The sequence below is a fragment of the Pseudorca crassidens genome, chromosome 3, assembly GCF_039906515.1.
Source record: "Pseudorca crassidens isolate mPseCra1 chromosome 3, mPseCra1.hap1, whole genome shotgun sequence".
In the NCBI taxonomy this organism is placed as follows: domain Eukaryota; kingdom Metazoa; phylum Chordata; class Mammalia; order Artiodactyla; family Delphinidae; genus Pseudorca; species Pseudorca crassidens.
The window spans coordinates 52,762,072-52,784,100 of record NC_090298.1 but is presented as its reverse complement, the minus strand read 5'-3'; the positions used below and the strand labels follow the sequence as shown (position 1 = coordinate 52,784,100).

At 41.0% G+C, this 22,029-nt stretch overlaps 1 protein-coding gene across 4 annotated transcripts in view; it reads right to left on the bottom strand.

Annotated features, from left to right (window-relative positions):
* SREK1 (splicing regulatory glutamic acid and lysine rich protein 1) overlaps positions 1-1,838 on the bottom strand; it is a 53,178-nt gene extending 51,340 nt beyond the window's left edge. Inside the window, exon 1 of one of the 4 annotated variants that reach the window (XR_010941975.1) lies at positions 1,525-1,838. Coding sequence is in view for 3 of the 4 variants with exons in the window: in XM_067730847.1 (XP_067586948.1) it covers positions 1,525-1,682 (158 nt within the window). In the remaining variant the exon portion in view is untranslated. The remainder of the gene's footprint in view (positions 1-1,524) is intronic. The other 3 variants (XM_067730847.1, XM_067730846.1, XM_067730848.1) reach the window with 3 other exon arrangements.
* Positions 1,839-22,029: the final 20,191 nt, after the last annotated feature.

Sequence of the window (22,029 nt, the reverse complement as noted above, 5' to 3'; positions counted from 1 at the left end):
GGAGGGGTGGCTGTCCTAGATTAGAGATAACCAAATGCATTGAGTGATCTGATTATATCCTAGATCAGAAAAAGAAAATGGAAAAAAGGCGTTATCAGTATAACTGAAGAAATTCAGATGTTATATTTTAATCAATGTTAAACTTCTTGGATGTGTTAATAGCATTGTGGTAATGCAGGAGAATGTACTTCTTAAGAGATTCACATTTAAGTGTTGAGGAATGAATAGTCATGGTGTCTGCAACTACTTTTAAAAGCATGGGAGAGGGGAGGGTTGTAGGGGTGTCTGTGTGTGTAGGTGGGAGAGGGAGGGGGAGACACAAAGACAGAAATCAACTGCGGCAAACTATAAATGCAGATGAAGGGAACATGGGAGTTATTCTTTAGCTTTTCTGTATACATGAAATATTTCAAAACAAAAATGAGAAGAAAAACTTAAGTAAAATTTAAAAATCCAAACACCAACTTTTATCAATATCTATGCAGTAACAATGCAATATACTTACAGAGAGAAAACCGAAAAAAATAGGTCTACGTGCATCACTATGAAACAAACCAAAAAGTCAAATACAAATTTTTAAAAAAGGAGAAAAATCCTGGGGAACTACTATCCCTTCCTTCAAAGGATTTTGACAAAATGAACAAAATACTGAGAATTTTCATATTCTAAGCTCTGGCTTTAAAAGTTTATGCCTGTAAGAAAGTAAACAACCTTCAAACCCCTTACAAATTCTGTGAGTAGATAGTACTGTACAAGGGAAATACTACTTCAAAATACACTACTCGGGAAGTGTCTGAGAACTGTGAATGCCAGTCCAGATCTGGACTTTTAAAAGTATACAGCAGGAGTAATCTGTACGGACTATTACTTTTTCTGAAAGGTTTAGGACAGTGTGACCTTCTAGGAGGAAATTTTAATCCGTTGCCAAAAGGGTGAACAGACATGATCTTTAACAACATGGATGGGCTCGGTTAAATGAACCAAGAAGATGCTAAATTTGTGAACACAGGCCTAGGGACAAATTTAGGCCTAATTCCATCTGTCATCAGCTGCACACTTCCCCGTCAGCAACAACGGTCCGACACTGAGGCACTAAGAACTGGACAGTTTATCAGGCGCAGTCTCCGCGATTTGCCATTGCAAAAACGCTATCAGGAGCTTGCCATGAGGACTACCGCGGGCCCACCTGCGGCCATCTTAAGTTCGGGAAAAAAAAGAAGGGGAGGAAGGGCACTGAATTCGAGGACCCGGCGGCGACCATAGCCCGGAAAGCACGAAAAAGGCAACCTCTCTAACTCCTCTGTAAGGGTTCTGGGCAGAGGTTAACCCACTAAATACGACTAACAAGGAAAGCAGGAGCGTGGGGCCCGGGCCGCGGTGCCCTAATCAAACATGGGCACCAAGGTAAACCCGGCGGTCACGTGACTGACACCGCGCGCCCCCGTCCGCGCTCTCCCCCATGCCTTGGTTCCCGAGGTCTCTCTGGCGCCCGCGCCCCTCCCCCAGCCGAGCTTGAGCACTTACTCCGGGGGGTAGAGCCGCAGCTCCTCGATTTCTCCTAGGAAGGAAAAAAGCGTCCGCATCTGCTCGCTGGTCACCGCCGACGACAGATTCGTCACCTGAATCACCGCCGTAGGGGTGAGGCCGAAGCCTAAGCCCAACCCGAAGCCGGCGCTGTTCATCCCGACCCCGCTGCAGCTGCCTGCCTCCCCAACGTCTACGACGCGTCAGCGACGAAGCCGGGAAAGCGGAGAACGCGCGGCCGCGAGCGCGCCCCCGCTAGCGAATTCACGGCAGCGGGCAGGTCTAGCCGTCCATTTCACAACTCCCCTGCTCCCAGGGCTGCGCGCGCCAGCCGGAAGCGTCTCCCCGGCAACCCGGCGGATCTCGCGGGGCTTCGGCCTGGGGCTCACGGGTACCTGAGGCTGTTTCTCCTGCTGCACTTCTCCCTGGCAAGGTTTTGATCGAGTTTTTTCCCGGCCTCCACTCGATCAGTTTCTTGTGCTCCTGTAAACATGGGAGACCCAGCTCTTTCCAGTCTTTATACTAGATAGGACTGGGGAACCAAGAGGCCTGGCCTGCTGGTGCGGAGCTGTGAAGAAGGAATGACTCGAGCATCGCAGATCAATACTTGACCGAACTATAACGTGTCATTATTATATACAGGCAGCTCCCTCGCCCCGACTATTTTAAAAAATTGGCCGGCGTCCTAATTGTGAAAAAACTTGGGAAATTTTACAAAACCTGTAAAGTTTGAAGGAATTAAGGAAGGAAGCAGTTAAGATGAAGGCTATGCGGTTGTCGTTTATAACATTTATTCGCCCACTACGCAGGTATTAATATTTGAGTGTTATGTACCAGACACTGTTAGACAAGAGCACATAAAAGACAGTTACAGAAGGTCCACATAGACCTTGCAACCTAATGAGAGACAAGTAACAGTAGTATGGGAAACCAGGGCAGATGTTCCCAAAATGCCATTCACAGAACCTGGAGGGTCCTCGAAGCCTTTTGAGTGATTATTGCAAGGTCAAAACCGTTTCCATAATACTAAGACTCTGTTGATCTTTTTCACTTTGTTGACAATTGCACTGATGGTGTAAAAGCAATAGTGAGTGACTGCTGGCACCTTAGCAGGAATCAAGGAAGTGGTGTCAAACTGCACTACTGGTATTTTGTATTCTTCACCTCCTGGCACTCATAGCATACAAAAATTATGATTTTTAAAATAATCTAGTTTAACTTAAGAATGTCCTTGACAAAGGAGTAAAAATTATTAATTTTATTAAATCTTCACCCTAGCATACACCTCTTTTTAATGTGTGAAGAAATGGTAAGTACTTCTGCTGCATGCCCAAGTAGGAGGAACATCTCCAGAAAAAGCACTTGTGTGATTGTTCGAGTTTTCACACAAAGATCCAAAATTTTTAAAATTTGTATCCACCACCTTGAGCTTGACAGCTTTCCAGTATTTAGACTTTTCTGCTAAAAACACCAGTGATATTAACAAATGTATTTTTTCACATTATATATTGAAATAAGTGACCATTTGAAAATCTCTACAACTCAATGAACCACTGTTTTCAAAATAATCAATGCATGCTATTACAGAATCAAAAAGAGTCATCAAAGTGGATGGACCCATGGATTTTAATCTAGCAGAATACAAAAAGTTAATTGATATGGTTTCAGATTCAGTCCACATTGAAATTGCACTCTTAGAAACTATCACATGTCCAGTTTGGTGTAGTATCAAACAAGAATATCTAGAATTATCTAGAAAGACTATGAAAATAGTTTCCCCTTTTCCAGCTCCTTATCTATGTGAGACCAGATTCTCTTCATATGTTTCAACAAAAACATATCACAACAGATTGAATACACAAACAGATAGGGAAATCCAGCTGTCCTCTATTAAGCCAGACATCAAAGAGCTTTGAAAAATGTAACTCAATACCACTCTTCTCAAGATTCTTTTTTGGGAAATATCACTTTATCATAAAAATACATCATTTACCCCCCATAGCCATTGGGAGCAGGCTGAAAAAATGCATCATTTATATAAGTACATAACAGGTTTATAATTATTTTTACATGGGTTTTTTAAATCTTAAAGTTCACAGATTTAATTTCTTTTTTGATATATTTATTTATTGTGTTGAGTCTTTGTCGCTGCACACGGGCTTTCTCTAGTTGCAGCAAGCGGGGGCTGCTCTTCCTTGCAGTGCAAGGGCTTCTCATTGTGGTGGCTTTCCTTGTTGCAGAGCACAGGTTCTAGGTGCACGGGCTTCAGTAGTCGTGGCACACAGGCTTAGCTGCTCTGCAGCATGTGGGATCTTCCTGGACCAGGGCTCAAACCCATGTCCCCCGCATAGGCAGGGGGATTCTTAACCACTGCACCACCAGGGAAGTCCCAGATTTAATTTCCAATATGATAAATATAGATAGATATCCCATAAATCTCTTAGGGTCCTTGATAATTTTTTTAACATCTTTATTGGGGTATAATTGCTTTACAATGGTGTGTTAGTTTCTGCTTTATAACAAAGTGAATCAGTTATACATATACGGATGTTCCCATATCTCTTCCCTCTTGCATCTCCCTCCCTCCCACCCTCCCTATCCCACCCCTCCAGGCGGCTTGATAATTTTTAAGAGTAAAGAGTAAAAGGGTCCTAAGACCAAAATGTTTAGAACTACTACCAGAGGGATAAGCACAGGGAGAATTGGGAGCATATAGGAAGGCCACTTAAACTTAGTGCCAGTGGAAGTCTTCCCAGGAGAGATGTTGCTTGCACTGAATCTTGAACAAATAGGAATTAGCCAGACAAGGAGGGAGGGAGGAGTAGTGAAGGGCATTCCAGACTGAGCTTGAAGAATATACAAAAGCAGAAAGGTATGAGAGCCCAAGTGACGTCCAGAATATACAAAGTTTAGTATTGCTAGACCAAAGGCTGAGAATGACTAGAGATAACACACAAAAGAATAAGCCTTGATGAAAGATGCTGTTTGTCATGCTAAGAGGTTACTTTATGACAAATTGTTGGGAGCTGTTGAAGACGTTTGAGCAAGAGAGTGACTATGTCAAGATTCCTAGCATGATTGTTGTCACTGCAACATGGAGATATATTGAAAAGGGTGGAAACTAGAGGCAAAGGGACTGGTTCTAAGGGTAAGTGGTGGTAGTAGTGGAAAGCAAGAAACAGTCCCAAATTTAGGGTCATTGAACCCATTTAAGAATAAAAGGAATAAAAACTATCCATTCGGGAAAATATATATGGACATACACTTGGTTTTAGATACAATTACAAGGGTTTTTCGGTCTTCCTCAAGTCCAACCATAGATCCTAGGATTAACTACCACTTGTTTAGAGCACTGGTCTTCAGACTTTCATGTGCATCAAAATCACCTGGAGGGCACATTAAAACAGATTGCTGGCTCCATCCCCAGATATTCTGATTCAGTAGATCTGGAGGAGGAGCCTGAGAATTTCAATTTCTAACAAGTTCCCAGGTGATGGTGCTGCTGGTGATCCAAGAACTCCATTTTTAAAAAATAAATAAATTTATTTATTTATTTATGGCTGCGTTGGGTCTTCGTTGCTGCGCGTGGGCTTCCTTTAGTTGTGGCCTTACGGGCTTAATTGCTCCGCGGCATGTGGGATCTTCCCGGACCAGGGCTCGAACCCGTGTCCCCTGCATTGGCAGGCAGATTCTTAACCGCTGTGCCACCAGGGAAGCCCCCAAGAACCCCAATTTGAGCACCACTGGTTAAGAAGGTTGTAAAGCAGTACTTAGTAGATTTAGTAATCTGTTGATGGTAAAGCAGAGGGAGGAATTTGTTTCTGGCCTGAGGGACTGTGTAATAGTGCCATAGTGTAGGAGCCAAAACAAGAACGAAGAGCAAATTTGTAAAGAAGGAGCAAAAAATATTGAAATACATTATGGACAAGCTCCTGAAATGAAATTTAAGGAAAATGTCCAGAACTAAGATAAAGTGTGTGACTTAAGCTTCAAAGTAGATACAGTTATGCCAGGTACATGTGTAGCATGAGAAATGCATTGGGTGACATTAAAGGGACAAATACAACAAACAGCCAAAAATAAAAAAATAAATAAAACCAAGCCAGGAGGAAAATTAGGAGGGAGGATAGTCGCAAAACTTGAGGGAGGAAAAGTTTTAATGGGAAAAAATGAAGAGTAGGGAGGAAAGAATGATAAAAAGTATCAAAGTCTGCAAAGATGACAAAATCAGGAATAAAATGTACCCATTGGTAGATATAATGTGACTACTGAGACAAAAGCTACATGAACCAGTTTAGAGAAGCAAAAGTCACAGTGTCATTGTCACTTCCACTGATTCCTCTATGAATCTCTCAGCCAAATTTCCCACCCCTTGGCATGTCCTAGATCTGCTATTCTGACCAATTTCAGACTGCTCCACCCTGGCCCTCTGAGATTCATTTTAGAATTCCAGCCTCCATGCTAGTATGTTCTGTCTCCAATCTCTGTAATCATTTTCATGGCCCCAATTTGCAGATATTTCTTCATCACGAGGCCCCTTGATTTCCTCTACCAACTGACCCAACATCTTCTAAATAAGACAAGCAGTGACAAAGTTGCAGTGCAGGAAAAAAGGTCTCCTCATAAGTAAAACAGGCCCATAAGAGCAAACCAGAAACCAAAAATAAGAATGATAAACTCTAGCAAGTAAATTAACAACAAAAAGAGAAAGATATACATTAAAATTTTATGCATGTACAGTATTGGATTTAGAACCAAGAGGTGACTTTGGAGAGTACAGTGACAGGAAGAGAATGCTTGAGTTGGGAAGGGGCGCAGATGAGTGTGGACTGTACTTGTAAGAATAGGTCTTGGTGCCTTTGTTCAGTCTTGTTTTGCTTTCCAAACAAGCAAGATCTGCAGCACACCTACTCTATGGAATTTTAAAAGAAATTTGACAGTAGAGAATAATTTAGAAGTAATTTTAGGTAAGGAAGAATCTGTAAGTAGCCCTGTCTTTGAAGGAGGAGTGCAGATTGTAGTCCTAAGACAGCAAGAACATACTGGAAGGAAGGTTAATCAGTTGTACTAGAAAGAATCAGAAAAGGAGTGAGAACTGTGCATGCATGCGTGCCCCTGTGTGTGTACAGGAAGTCCCCTATATGTGAACGAGTTCCATTTGGAGAGCACATTCATAAGTCCAATTTGTCCATAAGTCCAACAAAGTTAGCCTAGGTACTCAACTAACACAATCGGCTATATAGTACTATACTGTAATAGGTTTATAATACTTTTCACACAAATAATACATACATAAAAAAACAAACACAAAAAATAAAGAAAACATTTTTAATCTTACAGTACAGTACCTTGAAGAGTAGTACAGTACAACAGCTGACATACAGGGGCTGGCACGCATGTTCACATCTTTGAAAGTTCGCAACTTGAAGTTTTGTACGTAGGGGACTTACTGTATTGTGTGGGGTGTTTTGAAATAGAACTTTTCCAGAAATGAAGCAGAAACTTCTTTTTTTTTTTTGGCCACTCGTCTTGCAGGATCTAAGTTCCCCAACCAGGGATAGAACCAGGGCCCCCAGCAGTGGAAGCGCAGAGTCCTAACCACTGGACTGCCAGGTAATTCCCTTCTTTTGGCTGTGTTGTGCAGCTTGAGGGATCTCTAGGCCACCAGGGAACTCCCCAAAGTAGAAACTCTCTTAGTCTTTTCCTGTGCTAAACTACATGACCCTCTTCTTTCAATACCCAGAACTCTCAATTAGTTCATGATGTCTCTAGTGGGCTAGTTCTGGAACCCTATCATTGGCATAATTTTTTTAAATTACTAACAAATTATTCTTGCTATCAACAGAGAGGGAAGTGTAGACAGTAATAGAGTAGAAGAAATAATCGCACAACCAAACTTGAGAAGGACTGTAAATAGGGCATATTTAGAACAGGCTTTGGCTACTCTAAATAAAGTAGAAAATATGTAAGAAGATGACTAAGGTATTTAATGGACTTGCAGGAAGAACAGAACAAAGAAATCTTAAGAAGGGACGTGACCAGGGCAGCTCTGAGAACTTTGGCAGCAGATATTCATAGACCATCTCTAGAGTGTTGCCAATAAGGTAAATCAACTCCAATAATTCCCAGCTCCTGGCAACCACTGATCTGCTTTCTCTTTCTTTACATTTGCCTTTTTTGGAAATTATATATAAATTTAGTTATACAATACATAGTCTTTAGTGTCTGGCTTCTGTCATTGAGCATAATGTTTTTGAGGTTCATTCATGTTGGTAAGTGTTTCAGTAGTTTATTCCTTTTTAGTGCTGAACAGTAGACCATTGTATGAATTTTCAACATTGTGTTTACTTGTTCAACATTTGATGGACATTTGGATTGTTTCTAGTTTGGGGCTATTATGAGTAATGCTACTATGAGCATTCATGTAAAAGTGTAATTTCTCTTTGGTAGATACCTAAGAGTGGGATTGCTGGGTCATGTGGTAAGTTTGTTTAACTTCTTAAGAAATTGCCCAACTGTTTTCTAAAGAGGCTGTACCATTTTACATTTCCACCAGCAATGATGAGAGTTATGTAAGTAATGATGTATCATAGTTTTAATTCCCATTTCCCTAATAGCTAATAATGTTGAGCAACTTTTCATGTGCTCATTAGCCATTCATATATATTCTCTGATGATATGTCTATTCAAATATTCAAATCTTTTGTCATTTTTTAATTGGGCTGTTTCTCTTTTCATACAATTGTAAGAGTTCTTTAATTCTGGATATCAGTCTGTTATCAGATGTATGACTTGCAACTATTTCTTCCCAGTCCATCACTTGTCTTTTCATTTTCTTTTGGACATGCAACAGTGTTTAGCCTTTTCATTTTTTAATAGTGTCTTTCAAAGAGTAAACGTTTTTTATTTTGATAAAGTCCAAATTATCAATGTCTTGTGTTATGGACTGTGGGTTGTTTTTTTCTTTTTTTTTTGGCTCTGACCAGGGATGGGACCCATACTGCTGCAGTGGAAACGTAGAGTCCTAACCACTGGACCATGCCAGGGAATTCCCAGGACTGTGTTTTTATTGTCACATGCAAGAAATCTCTGCCTAACCCAAGGCTATAAAGATTTTTCTCCTGTGTTTTTCCAGACATTTTTAGTTTCAGCTCTTACATTTAGGTCTCTGATCCATTCTTAGTTAAATTTTATGTGTGGTGTGAAGTAAGGGTCATTGTTGTTGTTGTTGTTATCGTCCTTCTCCTTCTCCTTTCTCCTCTTTTTCTTCTTCTTCTCCTTCCTCTTCCTCTCCTCTTCGTCCTCCTCCTTCTTCTTCATATGATATCAAATTGTTCTACCACCATGTGTTGAAAAGACTATACATTCTGCATTGAATTGTCTGAGCACCTTTGTCAAAATTCAATTGACCAGGGCTTCCCTGGTGGCGCAGTGGTTGAGAGTCTGCCTGCCGATGCAGGGGACACGGGTTCGTGCCCTGGTCCAGGAAGATCCCACGTGCCGTGGAGTGGCTGGGCCCATGAGCCATGGCCGCTGAGCCTGCACGTCCAGAGTCTGTGCTCCACAACGGGAGAGGCCACAACAGTGAGAGGCCTGTGTAAAAAAAAAAAAAAAAACATTCAATTGACCATAAGTTGAAGAATTTTATTTCTGGACTCTCAATTCTGTTCTAATCTATATATCTATTCTTACACCAATACCACACTATCTTAATTACCGCATATTCATAATAATTTTTGAGATGACCATGTGATATTTCTAGGATAACTTCCACTTAGTCATGATGTGTAATCTTTTTTGTGTGTTGTTAGATTTGGCTAAAGTTTTTAAAAGAATTTTAATATTTATTTTCATGAGGGTTACTGGAACCTAATTACAAACAAAAATAAACAAATGGGACCTAATTAAACTTAAAAGCTTTTGCACAGCAAAGGAAACCATGAACAAAATTAAAAGACAACCCTCAGAATGGGAGAAAATACTTGCAAATGAAGCAACCAGGCAAGGGATTAATCTCCAAAATATACAAACAGCTCATGTGGGACTTCCCTGGCGGTCCAGTGGTTAAGACTGCACTTCCACTGCAGGGGGCGTGGGTTTGATCCCTGGTCGGGGAACTAAGATCCTGTATGCACGTGGCGTGGCCAAAAATTAAAAAAAAAAAAGATCATGCAGCTCAATATCAAAAAACCAAACCACCCAATCAAAAAATGGGCAGAAGAGGGACTTCCCTCGTGGTCCAGTGGTTAAGACTCTGTGCTCCCAATGCAGGGGGCCCAGGTTTGATCCCTGGTCAGGGAACTAAAAATCCCACGTGCTACAAAGGAGATCCCGTGTGCTGCAACTAAGTACAGTCAAATAAATAAATAAATATTTTTAAAAAATGGGTGGAAGATCTAAATAGACATTTCTCCAAAGAAGACATACAGATGGCTAAAAAACATATGAAAAGATGCTCAACATCACTAATTATTAGAGAAATGCAAATCAAAACTACAATGAGGTATCACCTCACACCAGTCAGAATAACCATCATCAAAAAACCTACAAACAATAAATGCTGGAGAGGGTGTGGAGAAAAGGGAACCCTCTTGCACTGTTGGTGGGAATGTAAATTGGTACAACCATTACAGAGAATGGTATGGAGGTTCCTTAAAAAACTAAATATAGAACTACCATATGATCCAGCAATCCCTCTCCTGGGCATGTATCTGGAGAAAACCACAATTTGAAAAGATACGTGCACCCTAATGTTCATTGCAGCACTATTTGCAATAGTGAAGACATGGAAGCAACTTAAATGTTCCTCAACAGAGGAATGGATAAAGACAATGTGGTAATATATACAATGGAATATTACTCAGCCATAAAAAAGAACAAAATAATGCCATTTGCAGCAACAACATGGATGGACCTAAAGATTGTCATACTGGGTGAAGTAAGTCAGAAAGAAAAACAAATATCATATGATATCGCTTATATCTGGAATCTAAGAGAAAGGGTACAAATGAACTTACCTTCAAAATGAAAATAGAGTTACAGATGTAGAAAACAAACTTATGATTACCAGTGGGTAAAGGGGGCAGGGATAAATGGGGAGATTGGGACTGACATATACAAACTACTATATATAAAATAGATAACTAATAAGTACCTACGGTAAAGCACAGGGAACTCTACTCAATACTCTGTAATGGCCTATATGGGAAAATAATCTAAAAAAGAGTGGATATATGTATATGTATAACTGAGTCACTTTACTGTTCACCTGAAACTAACACAACATTGTAAATGAACTATACTCCAACAAAAAAAATTGTTAAATCATAAAAAAGAATTTTAATATTTCTTTTCAGGCTTCCCTGGTAGCTCAGCAGTTAAGAATCTGCCTGCCAATGCGGGGGACACGTTTTGAGCCCTGGTCCAGGAAGATCCCACATGCCGCAGAGCAACTAAGCCCGTGTGCCACAACTACTGAGCCCACATGCCACAACTACTGAAGCCTACGTGCCTAGAGCCCGTGCTCCGCAACAAGAGAAGCCACCACAATGAGAAGCCTGCGCACCACAAGGAAGAGTAGCCCCCGCATGCTGCAACTAGAGAAAGCCCCTGCACGCAGCAACGAAGACCCAACACAGTCAAAAATAAATAATTAACTAATTTTAAAAAAAGGTAACTATTCTAAAAAAAAACTTTTTTCTTTTCATGAGGGATATTTGTTTACAGTTTTCTTTTTTCACAATGACATTATCTGGCTTTGGTGTCAGGATAATACTGGCCTCATTGAATGAGTTGGGAAGTGTAACTTCTCCCTCTATTTTGTGAAGGAGTTATATCAGATTGGTATTATTTCTTCTTCAATTATGTCATAGAATTTGCCTATGAAGCCATCTAGCCCTGGGATTTTCGTTATGGGAAGATTTTTCATTACTACGCTAAATTTTTACTTCTTATATGTCTATTCAGATTTTATACTTAAGTAGTTTTGGTAGTTTTTGTATTTCTGAGAATTTATCCTTTGCATCTAAGTTGTATAATTTGCTGACCAAAAAAAGATGTTCAAATAATACCTTAATACAGCAGTCCCCAAACTTTTTGGCACCAGGGACGGGTTTCGCGGAAGACAATTTATCCACGGACGGGCGGGGGGCGGGGATGGTAATGCGAGCGATGGAGAGCGGCAGATGAAACTTCACTCGCTGGCCCGCCACTCACCTCCTGCTGTGCGGCCCGGTTCCTAACAAGCCACGGATCAGTACCAGTCCAAGGCCCAGGGGTTGGGGACCCCTGCCTTAATATATCCTTTCAATTTCTGTAGGGTCAGTAGTAATGTTCTCTCTTTCAATCCTGATATTGGTCATTTATGCCTTCTTTTTTTTTCTTGGTTGGTCTAACTAAAGATTTATCACTTTTGTTGGACTTTTCAAAGAATCATTTTTTAGTTTCATTGATCTTTCTCTACTATTTTTATTTCATTGATATCCATTCTGATTTTATTATTTCCTTACTTCTGCTTAGTTTGGGTTTAAATTGCTCTTTTCTAATTTCTTAAGGTGGAAGCTTACATTATTGATTCAAGACTTTTTGTTTTCTAACATTACCATTTAATGTTATAAATTTTTCTCTAAGCATTGTGGGGAATACTTCCTTTAGAGTGTTGGGGAAAGCTATTCAGAGGTATAAGTCTCACCAGAAACACAATGCTACAAATCCAAGTTTCTTTTTCATACTAATTTATTTTAAATATTTATTTATTTTGGCTGAGCTAGGTCTTAGTTGCAGCATGCATGTGGGATCTAGTTCTCCGACCAGGGATCGAACCTGGGCCCCCTGCACTGGGAGCACTGAGTCTTACCCACTGGACCACAGGGAAGTCCCTTGATACTTATCTATAATTTAATTGTTGTGGTTGTAAAACATACTATGAATGATTTCAATTCTTTTAAATTTATTGAGACAAATTTTATGGCCTAGCACATATTCTGTCTTGGAAAATTTTTCTGTGTGCAATTGAAAAGAATGTGTATTCTGCTGTTGTTAGATGGAGCATTCTGTAAATATCACTTAAGTCAAGTTGGTTGATAGTGTTGTTCAAAATTTTTATATGCTTGTGTGGCATGCTGTACAGCAGCGGTCCCCAACATCTTTGGCACCAGGGACTGGTTTCGTGGAAGAAAATTTTTCCACAGACCGGGGGCAGGGGATGGTTTCGGGATGATTCAAGCGTGTTACATTTATTGTGTGCTTTATTTCTATTATTATTACATTGTAATGTATAATGAAATAATTAGACAACTCACCATAATGCAGAATCAGTGGGAGCCCTGAGCTTGTTTTCCTGCAACCTGATGGTCCCACCTGGGGGTGATGGGAGACAGTGACCCAAAGTGTGTTTCTTATGTCCAGTCTCCTCTGTGATCTCGTTTCGGTTGCTGACACTGCAGAAAACCCTGCTTCACAAAGACAGGATGTTGGAAATGGAAGCAGGCTTTTCAGTGCTTTTGTGGCAATCTCAGGATATTCCGCCTTCACTTTAATCCAGAACGTATGGAGATTTGAAGTTGTCTCAAACATACTTTTAAGGCCACCGTCATTTGCGATCTCAAGCAGTTGATCCTCTTCTAGCATGGGCAAAGTCAGTTCATCTGGCTTATTCACAAATGGGCCATGGATCCATTCCTTCCCAGTTTAGGGGTCTTTTGTGGTTGGGAAGTAATGCTCAAATTCTTTTCAAAGCTGAGATAGGTGGTCATGCACCAGCAGGGAGAAAGAAGGCCCTGGCTCAGTCTCTTTCAAAATCTCTGCTAATGTTTGAAACATGTCAAAAATCCCAATGTTCACTCGTCGCCTCGAAAATTCCAGTTTGGCTTTGAACACAGCCACTTTATCTGTCGACTTGAACACAGCTGTCGTTCTCCCCTGAAGTGAGAGATTGAGTTTGTTGAGCAGGTTGACTATGTCACGCAAGTAAGCAAGTTTTGTGACCCATTCTGTGTCACTGAAATGTGCTGCCAGTGGTGACTGTTCTTCTAAAAGAAATCTCTGGAGCGGTTCTCATAACTCAGAAACTCTGGCCAGAGATCTACCTTTAGAAAGCCACCTCACTTCTGTGTATAAGAGAAGACGTGTGCTCTGCGTCCATCTCCTCACAGAGCTGCACGAACAGACGTGAGTTAAGGTCATGTACCTTAATGTGGTACTTTAATGTGTACTTTAATGTGATAATTTTAATCACATGCTGAAAAACATGGTTAAGTTCAGGTGACATTTTTCGGCTAGCCAGCATTTCCCTATGGAGACACAGTGCGTAGACTCACATTCAGAAGCGACCTCTTTGACCCGAGTAGTGAAACCAGAAAGCCGTCCAGTCGTGGCAGCCACTCCATCTGTGCATATACTGACACAAAATGATTAGTTCAGTTTTCTGATATGTAATTATTCAAAGACTTGAATAGTTTGCAGCTGTGGTGTTGGTTGGCAACAGAAGTGCACATAACATATCCTCATGCACATCCCCCTGAAAAATATATCGCACAAAAACAAGCATCGTTGCCTCGTTGTCAACATCGGTAGACTCGTCAACCTGGATTGCGTACCACGGGGACTCATTAATCCTCTCCAACAATTGTGCCTCAATATCCTCTGTTATTTCATCAATTCCTCTAGTTACGGTGCTAGCCGAAAGAGGAACACGTGCCACATTTTGAACTTCAGCCTCTCCTAAAAGTTCACGACAAATGTCCTTAGCAGCTGGCAGGATCAACTCTTCACCAATAGTAAAGGGCTTCTTATCTTAAGCAATGCGGTTAGCCACTAAGAACGATGCTCTCAGTGCAGACACATTTGATGAAGTGGTAGCCTTCAATAATTGCTTCTGTTCTTCGTGTTTACGTTTTTTTTCTTTTGAAAAGCTCCAAAGGCTTGTCTTTTAATGCAAGATGCTTGGTCTCCATGTGGAGAAGCAGTTTTGAAGGTTTTATGGCTTCGTTGGATAGCCGGTCGCCACATATTATCCAAAGCAGGCTTGGAGAATGTGAATCACCTGTTGCAATGAATCTGTAATTTAAGTAGGACTCTGGTATTTTCTTTTAAATACAGCTTTCTTTTTGTTGACAGTCTTAGAGTCTTCTGCTGTCTCATCATTGGGTCTTTCCCCCTTTTCAAAGAAGCTCTCCAGTGACGTTTGTTTTTTACTCATTTTGGCTAGGGTTAGCTTGTGGGCTTAGCAAAACTGTGACTGAGACAAGTGCGCAGTGCTTTCAAAATTGTAGGAAAGAGGCAAGGATGGAAGTGGTAAATAGAATAACGGGCGGGCCACGTGGACTAAAATAAGTGTCGGATTCTGACTTAACACCTGCCACCAGATGCAGCTGTACAACTGAAGTACATCAACCTGCTTGTCACTGTAAAGTCTGCCACCAAATTCAGTTAATTGCCACTTGACGCTCACAGATAGGGTTGTGATATGAGTCTGCAAACAATTGATTTATTATGGTCTCTGTGCAGTCAAACCTCTCTGCTAATGATAATCTATATTTGCAGCCTCTCCCCAGTGCTAGCATCACCACCTCAGCTCTACCTCAGATCATCAGGCATTAGATTCTTATAAGGAGCCTGCAACCTAGATCCCTCACATGCGCAGTTCACAGAGGGTTCGCGCTCCTATGAGAATCTAATGACGCCTCTGATCTGACAGGAGGTGGAGCTCAGGCGGTAACGCGAGCAATGGCGAGCGGCTGTAAATACAGACTTAACTTCGCTCACTCGCCCGCTACTCACCTCCTACTATTGGTCCAGGGATTGGGGACCCCTGCTGTACAGGATTCTGGTACTGGAGAAGCTGCCCATGCTGCAGAAGCATGGTGGTGGGCAACCATCTACACTGTAGGAGCTGGACTCTGGTGAAACCTTTCCAATTGCAATGATTCTCCATCACCCCTTATTGAAAAATTTTAACATTGTACCATCTGGCAAAGAAAAATTATTTCAAAGGCTCATCTTTTACACAGAGTTGACAATCAAGGGTAAATTTTGAGTTAAGAGACAGTAGACATGTCTGTCCTGTGATGTGCGGTCATTATGTCCCTGCTCAGTTTTTAAAAAATTCTTACTTTTGTGTTTTAGCTTGCTTTCTAGGTGTTACCCCTCTGTCTGCATAGACTGACAATCAACCACTGATTAGCCCAAGGCGGTGCTAAACCACCTCAAAGCAGTAAGTTTCCCCACACTTACCAATGGATTTGTATGTGCATTTATGAGTATATTCAAAATTCAGGAACCTTTAAGATTTGCCCCAGGTTTTACTTCTTACCAGGCTTCTAGGTCTCCCCGGGCATGCTTGCAGCCTACCCATCAGCCAGAGATGTGTAGAGAGCTTGTCAAGCCTCTCTATGGCTCTCTTATTGCCAGGATATATCCCTATTATATATCTTGCTGGCCACTCCTCCCAATTAGAACCATAACCTAAGATTAGCAGAATCATGGACTCTGCCCATTCATTTTCTAGCAGGTTTGCTGCTTTTATTGACCACACTACGGGGTGGTATTTTCTATCCTCTGTTCCAAATCAAGTCATCCAGCTCTGAGTGAAGCTGCTACTTTCCACAGCCAGCTCCACCCTGGTAGAACACCTGTGCCATTGGAGCAGGAGGTGGGCTGGGGCTGGGAATGGGAACAGCTCCAGGCAAGAACCCCACAGACTCATATTGCTCCTACCTGAGGTTCAGCGGTTTTTCATAAATAAGCACTTCTCCATTTGTTTGTCTTCAGTTAATTTTCCAGAACGCTGAAATGGCTGGTTCTGACAATTTTGTCTAGTTGTTTACAGGGGAGAGCATTTACCAACCTCTCTACTCCACCATGGCCAGAAGTCTCTGCTGGTAGACCTTAAGATGGAGATTTATCCACCTCTGAGAATAATTTCATGATAAATATCTGTCATTACTGTGAGGCTCCTAAGGAAGCAGCAGACACATAACCAAGCTCTAAAAAGCTGAACTGTAGATTTAACTAACACGACTCTCTCATTCCATTCCACATTTTCCATGATTTACAAGTGAAGAAACTAAAGCACAGAGAATCCACTCAGAAAACATTTGTTGAGCACTGGCTTTATGTCAGACACTATTCTAGGTTCTGGGGACAGAGTAGTGAAAAAAATAGTCCCTACGCTCATGGTAACATTTTAGTGAATTAAATTCTGGAGACTAAGAAACTTGCCCAAGATCACATAACCAGTGAGTGATGATTCCAGTCTGTTTGACTCCCAAGGTCTTCCCACTTCTCCACAATGTCCCTTGTCTAAGTCTGTTGGGTTGCTATAACAAAGTACAATTGACTGAATGGCTTAAAAAAGAAAATTATTGGGCTTCCCTGGTGGCACAGTGGTTGAGAGTCCGCCTGCCGATGCAGGGGACACGGGTTTGTGCCCCAATCCGGGAAGATCCCACAAGCCGCGGAGCGGCTGGGCCCCTGAGCCATGGACACTGAGCCTGCACGTCTGGAGCCTGTGTTCTGCAACGGGAGAGGCCACAACAGTGAGAGGCCTGCGTACCGCAAAAAAAAAAAAAAAAAGGAAATTATTTCTTATAGCTCTGGAGGCTGGGAAGTCCAAGATCAAGGTACCAGCAGATTCAGTGTCATGATGAAGACTTCCTTCCTGGTTCACACATGACCATCTTCTCACTGTGTCCTCACACAGTGGAAGAGACATGGGAGCTCTCTAGGTTCACTTTTATAAGGGCACAAATCCCATTCATGAGGGCTCCACCTTCATGACCTAATCACATCCCAAATGCTCCACCCCCTAATACCATCACACTGAGAGTTAGGATTTCAATGTATGAATTTTGGGGTATACAAACATTCAGTCCTTAACACTCCTCAGCAATAACTTAGGTGTGAATAATGCTTTTCAGCATAAAGTGAACTTTCAACAATTTTACCTTGTTAGATCGTCAAGGGAAACCTGTGATGTAGAAATGTTAATGAAGGTTAAACGGAAGCATAAAAGAAGTATTTAAAAAGAAAAGCATACCCAAGACTTAAACACAGGCTTTCTAATACCTAATTATTTCCCTTAGTCATTAAAACATAATTTTTAGAGCAAAAACCTTATTTGATGAAAAAAGTTTTGAATAGGTAATACATGAATATAACTCAAAATTCAAAATCTACAAAAGGGTATATAATTCAGTTACTGAAGTAGGTACTCAAAAAGGGAAGACATAGTTTAAAAGTCTCTCCCAACCCCTGTTTCTCAGCCACCTAGTTTTCCTTCCGTGGGAGAATAAATTGCATTGCTTGGGAGAATAAATTGCATTGCTTGTTTAACATCCCTCTTTTCCAGACACTCAACTAGGTGCCTAATAGGTCCTAACAAAAGTAACTCAAAGTAACCACATACACATAGTACAGTGTTAAGACCAATATAAAGAGAGTTGGGTTTTTTAAAATTAAAACAATACATGTTTATTTCTCAGTCATGTTATCCATCCAATGTGCCAGGGAATTCTGCTCATTGTAGTCCCCAATGTATATGAATATAATCTGACATGCAAGATAGGAGAGGGACGATTTCTTAGCCTTTAGTATAGAATGTGGTCTTCTAATGAACTGAAACAAATTAAAGGAAAATATTTTCCTGACCTATTTCAATAAGCTTTGGAGGAAACATCAAAGAAATATTTATTAAAACCTCTAAGGAATAAACATTCTTATATAATTTATTCCCACAGAGATTCATAGGAATATTTGTAAATTTTAAGAGCAGAAATTTTATATTCTTACCCTAGTTGACTATTTAGACCTAGCTGTCCTTCTTGAAAACTTAACAGAATAATAAAAACTGAAACAGAATTTTCCACTATGAAATGCTCAAGGCTCTTCACTCTGTTGTCAGGAAAGTGTTGCTAGAGATGCAACATGGAATGCAACATGGAATGCAGCATGTTAAGGAATGCAACATGTTGAGCAATGAAATTTTTAGTGCAATAAGCAGAAGAGTCAAAACGTCCTTCTTTGGCAATGGTCTACTTGTGTTCACAGCTTGTCATGCTCCCCAAATCTCCACATGTTCACAACCCAGAAACTCTTTGAACCCCATCCTTTTGGGTTTTTATGGAGGCTTCATTACATAGTCATGATTGATTGACTCATTGGTCATTGGCATTGATTCAACCTCCAGCCCCTCTCTCCTCCCCAGAGGTGGGTGAGTGGGTGGCGGGGCACTGAAAGTTCCAATTCTCTAATCTCATGGCTGGGTTGCCTGGCAACCAGCCCCCATCCTTAGGTTACCTAGATGTTTTCCCCAAAGTTGCCTCATTAACATAACAAAAGATACCTTTATAGCTCTCCTCTCTTAAGAAATTCCAATGGTTTTGGAGCTCTGTGCCAGAAAACAAATAAATGTTTCTATTATAAATCGCAGTATCACACCTACCCTAACAAGAGATTTGTATATCTAACTGCCTCCTGGTGATCTCCCCTTGAACGTCCAAAAAGCTGTTCAAATTCAAAATGTCCAAAAGTGATCTATTTTTATTTCCTGATGCCCATATCAAACTTGCTGCTCTTTTGCACTTGTCAACCTCTCAACTTGTCCATATCCCTTCCAACCCTTACCCGCCATGCACCTTATACTTTAGCTTTGTTAGGCTACGTCTACTTCCTACAAGGTACCCTACTGTTATTCACATTTGTTGCAGAATGACTTTTGCACCACATAAGTGACTTAATGCAATTCACAGTTCATTGTCCCTAACCCATTCCTGTGAGTTAATTAATGCTTGGCACTTACTGCTGCATGGACACAAAGGAAAAGACTGATGTCCTAAACGCTCAATCCCCCATTCTCTCACTCCGGAATCCTGGCTAGAAGGCTATCTGGGTTCTGACAATTCTTCCTTTGCAAGGGATGCCGCTTTCCAGAGTTAAAATGTTACCTGTGCCTCTGGACTCTGCCCTCTCAGATCCCAATCTCACTCATCCCTGTGAAAATTGGAGGAGTGAGGTTGGCCCTTAGGGCACCATCCTACCAGGATGAATACTGTTCTAACTGTAGCCACCCAGCTCCTGCTTATGAACCCTCTCCCCAAAGTTGATACAACAGAAATAGAAAAAAATAGCTCTCATATATTTCCTCATATGATATATACAGGAAATTGGGGGGAGGGGTCTCATTAGCAATGGTATAACTACTTTATGTAGGGAGACAAGTTCAATAAACAAAATCTTTCTTCTGACTTATGAGGGCCAGTAAACATTTATTTTTTGATTCATAATACATTTTAGCAGAAACACACTCCCAGTTTTGCTCCAAACATTATTACAGCCTTAGCTTTTGTTTTTCTGAGAGTAGAAAAACATTTATAAAAGAAATATTCATACTCAGGCTGATGCTTGCTTTATTATTTTCCTTCTAAAATGCTGAGTTAGGTAACCACAAAACAGAACTTTAATAAATATCTTCCAAAGACTATTTGCCTTGCTTTCACAATACTGCTTCCTTGATCAGGAATGCTGCATCAGTTTGATGGGGCTGCTACAACAAAGTACAGTGGCTCCCCCCTTATCTGTGATTTCAGTTATCCACGGTCACTGCAGTCTAAAATTATTTAATGGAAAATTCCAGAAATAAACAATTCATAATTTTTAAATTGCATGCCGTTCTGAGTAGCATGATGGCGTCTCACACCATCCTGTTCCATCCCTCCCAGGATGTGAATCATCCCTTTGTCCAGCATATCTCACTCAAATAGTCACTTAGTAACCATCTTGGTTATCAGATCAACAATCACAGTGTTGCAGTGCCTGTGTGCAAGTAACACTTATTTTATTTAATAATGGCCCCAAAGTGCAAGAGTAGTGATGCTGGCAATTTGCATATTCTCTTACTGTGCTTAATTATAAATTAAACTTTATAATAGGTGTGTATGTAGAGGAAAAACACAGTACATTGTAAGGTTCAGCACTGTCCTCAGTTTCAGGCATCCCCTGGGGATGGACTGTATCCCCCATGGATGAGGGGGGACTACCATACCACAAACTAAGTGGCTTAAACAATAGAAATGTATAATCTCACAGTTCTGGAAGCTAGAAGTCTGAGATTAATGTGTCAGAAGGCCTAAGCTCCCTCTGAAGGCAATAGGGAAGGACCTGTTCCACGCCTCACTTTTAGATTCTGGTAGTTCCTTGGCTTTTGGCAGCGTTAACTCCAATATCTACATGGTATTCTCCTTGTGTGTGTCTGTGTGTCCAAGTTTTTCCTTTTTATAAGAATACCAGTCATATTGGATTAGGGGTTCATCCTCGAGTATTAAACCTCATTTTAATTACATTGACAGTGACCCTATTTCCAAATAAGGTCACATTTTGAGGTACTAGGGGATAGGACTTCAACATATGAATTTAGCGGGCACGTGGTCCAACACATAAATGCCTTCCCTCATTTGTTCACCTGGAAATGCCTGCTCATTTTTCATGGCTCACAGCATCTTCTGTGAAGCCTTTCCTATCTCCTCCGGGGACTATCAACAATGCCTTCCTTTGTGGCCACACTGGGCCCTGTGCTACTTCTATCACATTTATTTATTTTCTAACCTTTCTTCCCCTACTAGACTGTAAGTTGCTTGTGGGCAGGGACCTGTCTTGCTCATTTTTCACTCCTTAGCTTCTAGCAGAGTGCATAGCACATAATTAATGCTAAGTAAATATTTGCTGATTGAATGGATGAGTGGATAAATAGGGTATAGGCCAACTTAAATAGGAAATAAAAACAAACTAAATCCCCAGAATCTGTTTCAAAAAAAGAGATGAACACAGAAGACTTGTCCAACCGGGCTCTGCATTTGAGAGAAACTTGTGCTGTTCCTCAATGTAAATTCTCGTGGATCTAGACCTATCCAATATAGTTACCACTAGCCACATATAGCTGTTTAAATTTAAATAAATTAAAATTAAATACAATAAAAAATTCAGCCACACTAGCCATATTTTTTAAATAAATTTATTTATTTTATTTATTTATTTTTGGCTGTGTTGGGTCTTCATTGCTGTGCATGAGCTTTCTCTAGTTGCAGCGAGCGGGAGCTACTCTTTGCTGTGGTGCGTGGGCTTCTCATTGAGGTGGCTTCTCTTGTCGCAGAGCACGGGCTCTAGGCGCGTGGGCTTCAGTAGTTGTGGCAGGTGGGCTCTAGAGCACAGGCTCAATAGTTGTGGTGCATGGCTTTAGTTGCTCCGCGGCATGTGGGATCTTCCCAGACCAGGGCTCGAATCTGTGTCCCCTGCATTGGCAGGCGGATTCTTAACCACTGTACCACCAGGGAAGCCCCACACTAGCCATATTTTAATGTTCAATAGCCACTTGTGGCTATTGGTTATCATATTACACAGCACAGATATAAAACGTGTCCATAATTTCAGTAAGTCCTATAGGATGGTGCTGGTCTAGAAAATAAAATACTCTTAAGGAGACAGTCCTTCTCAAAGACACAACTCAATTTAACA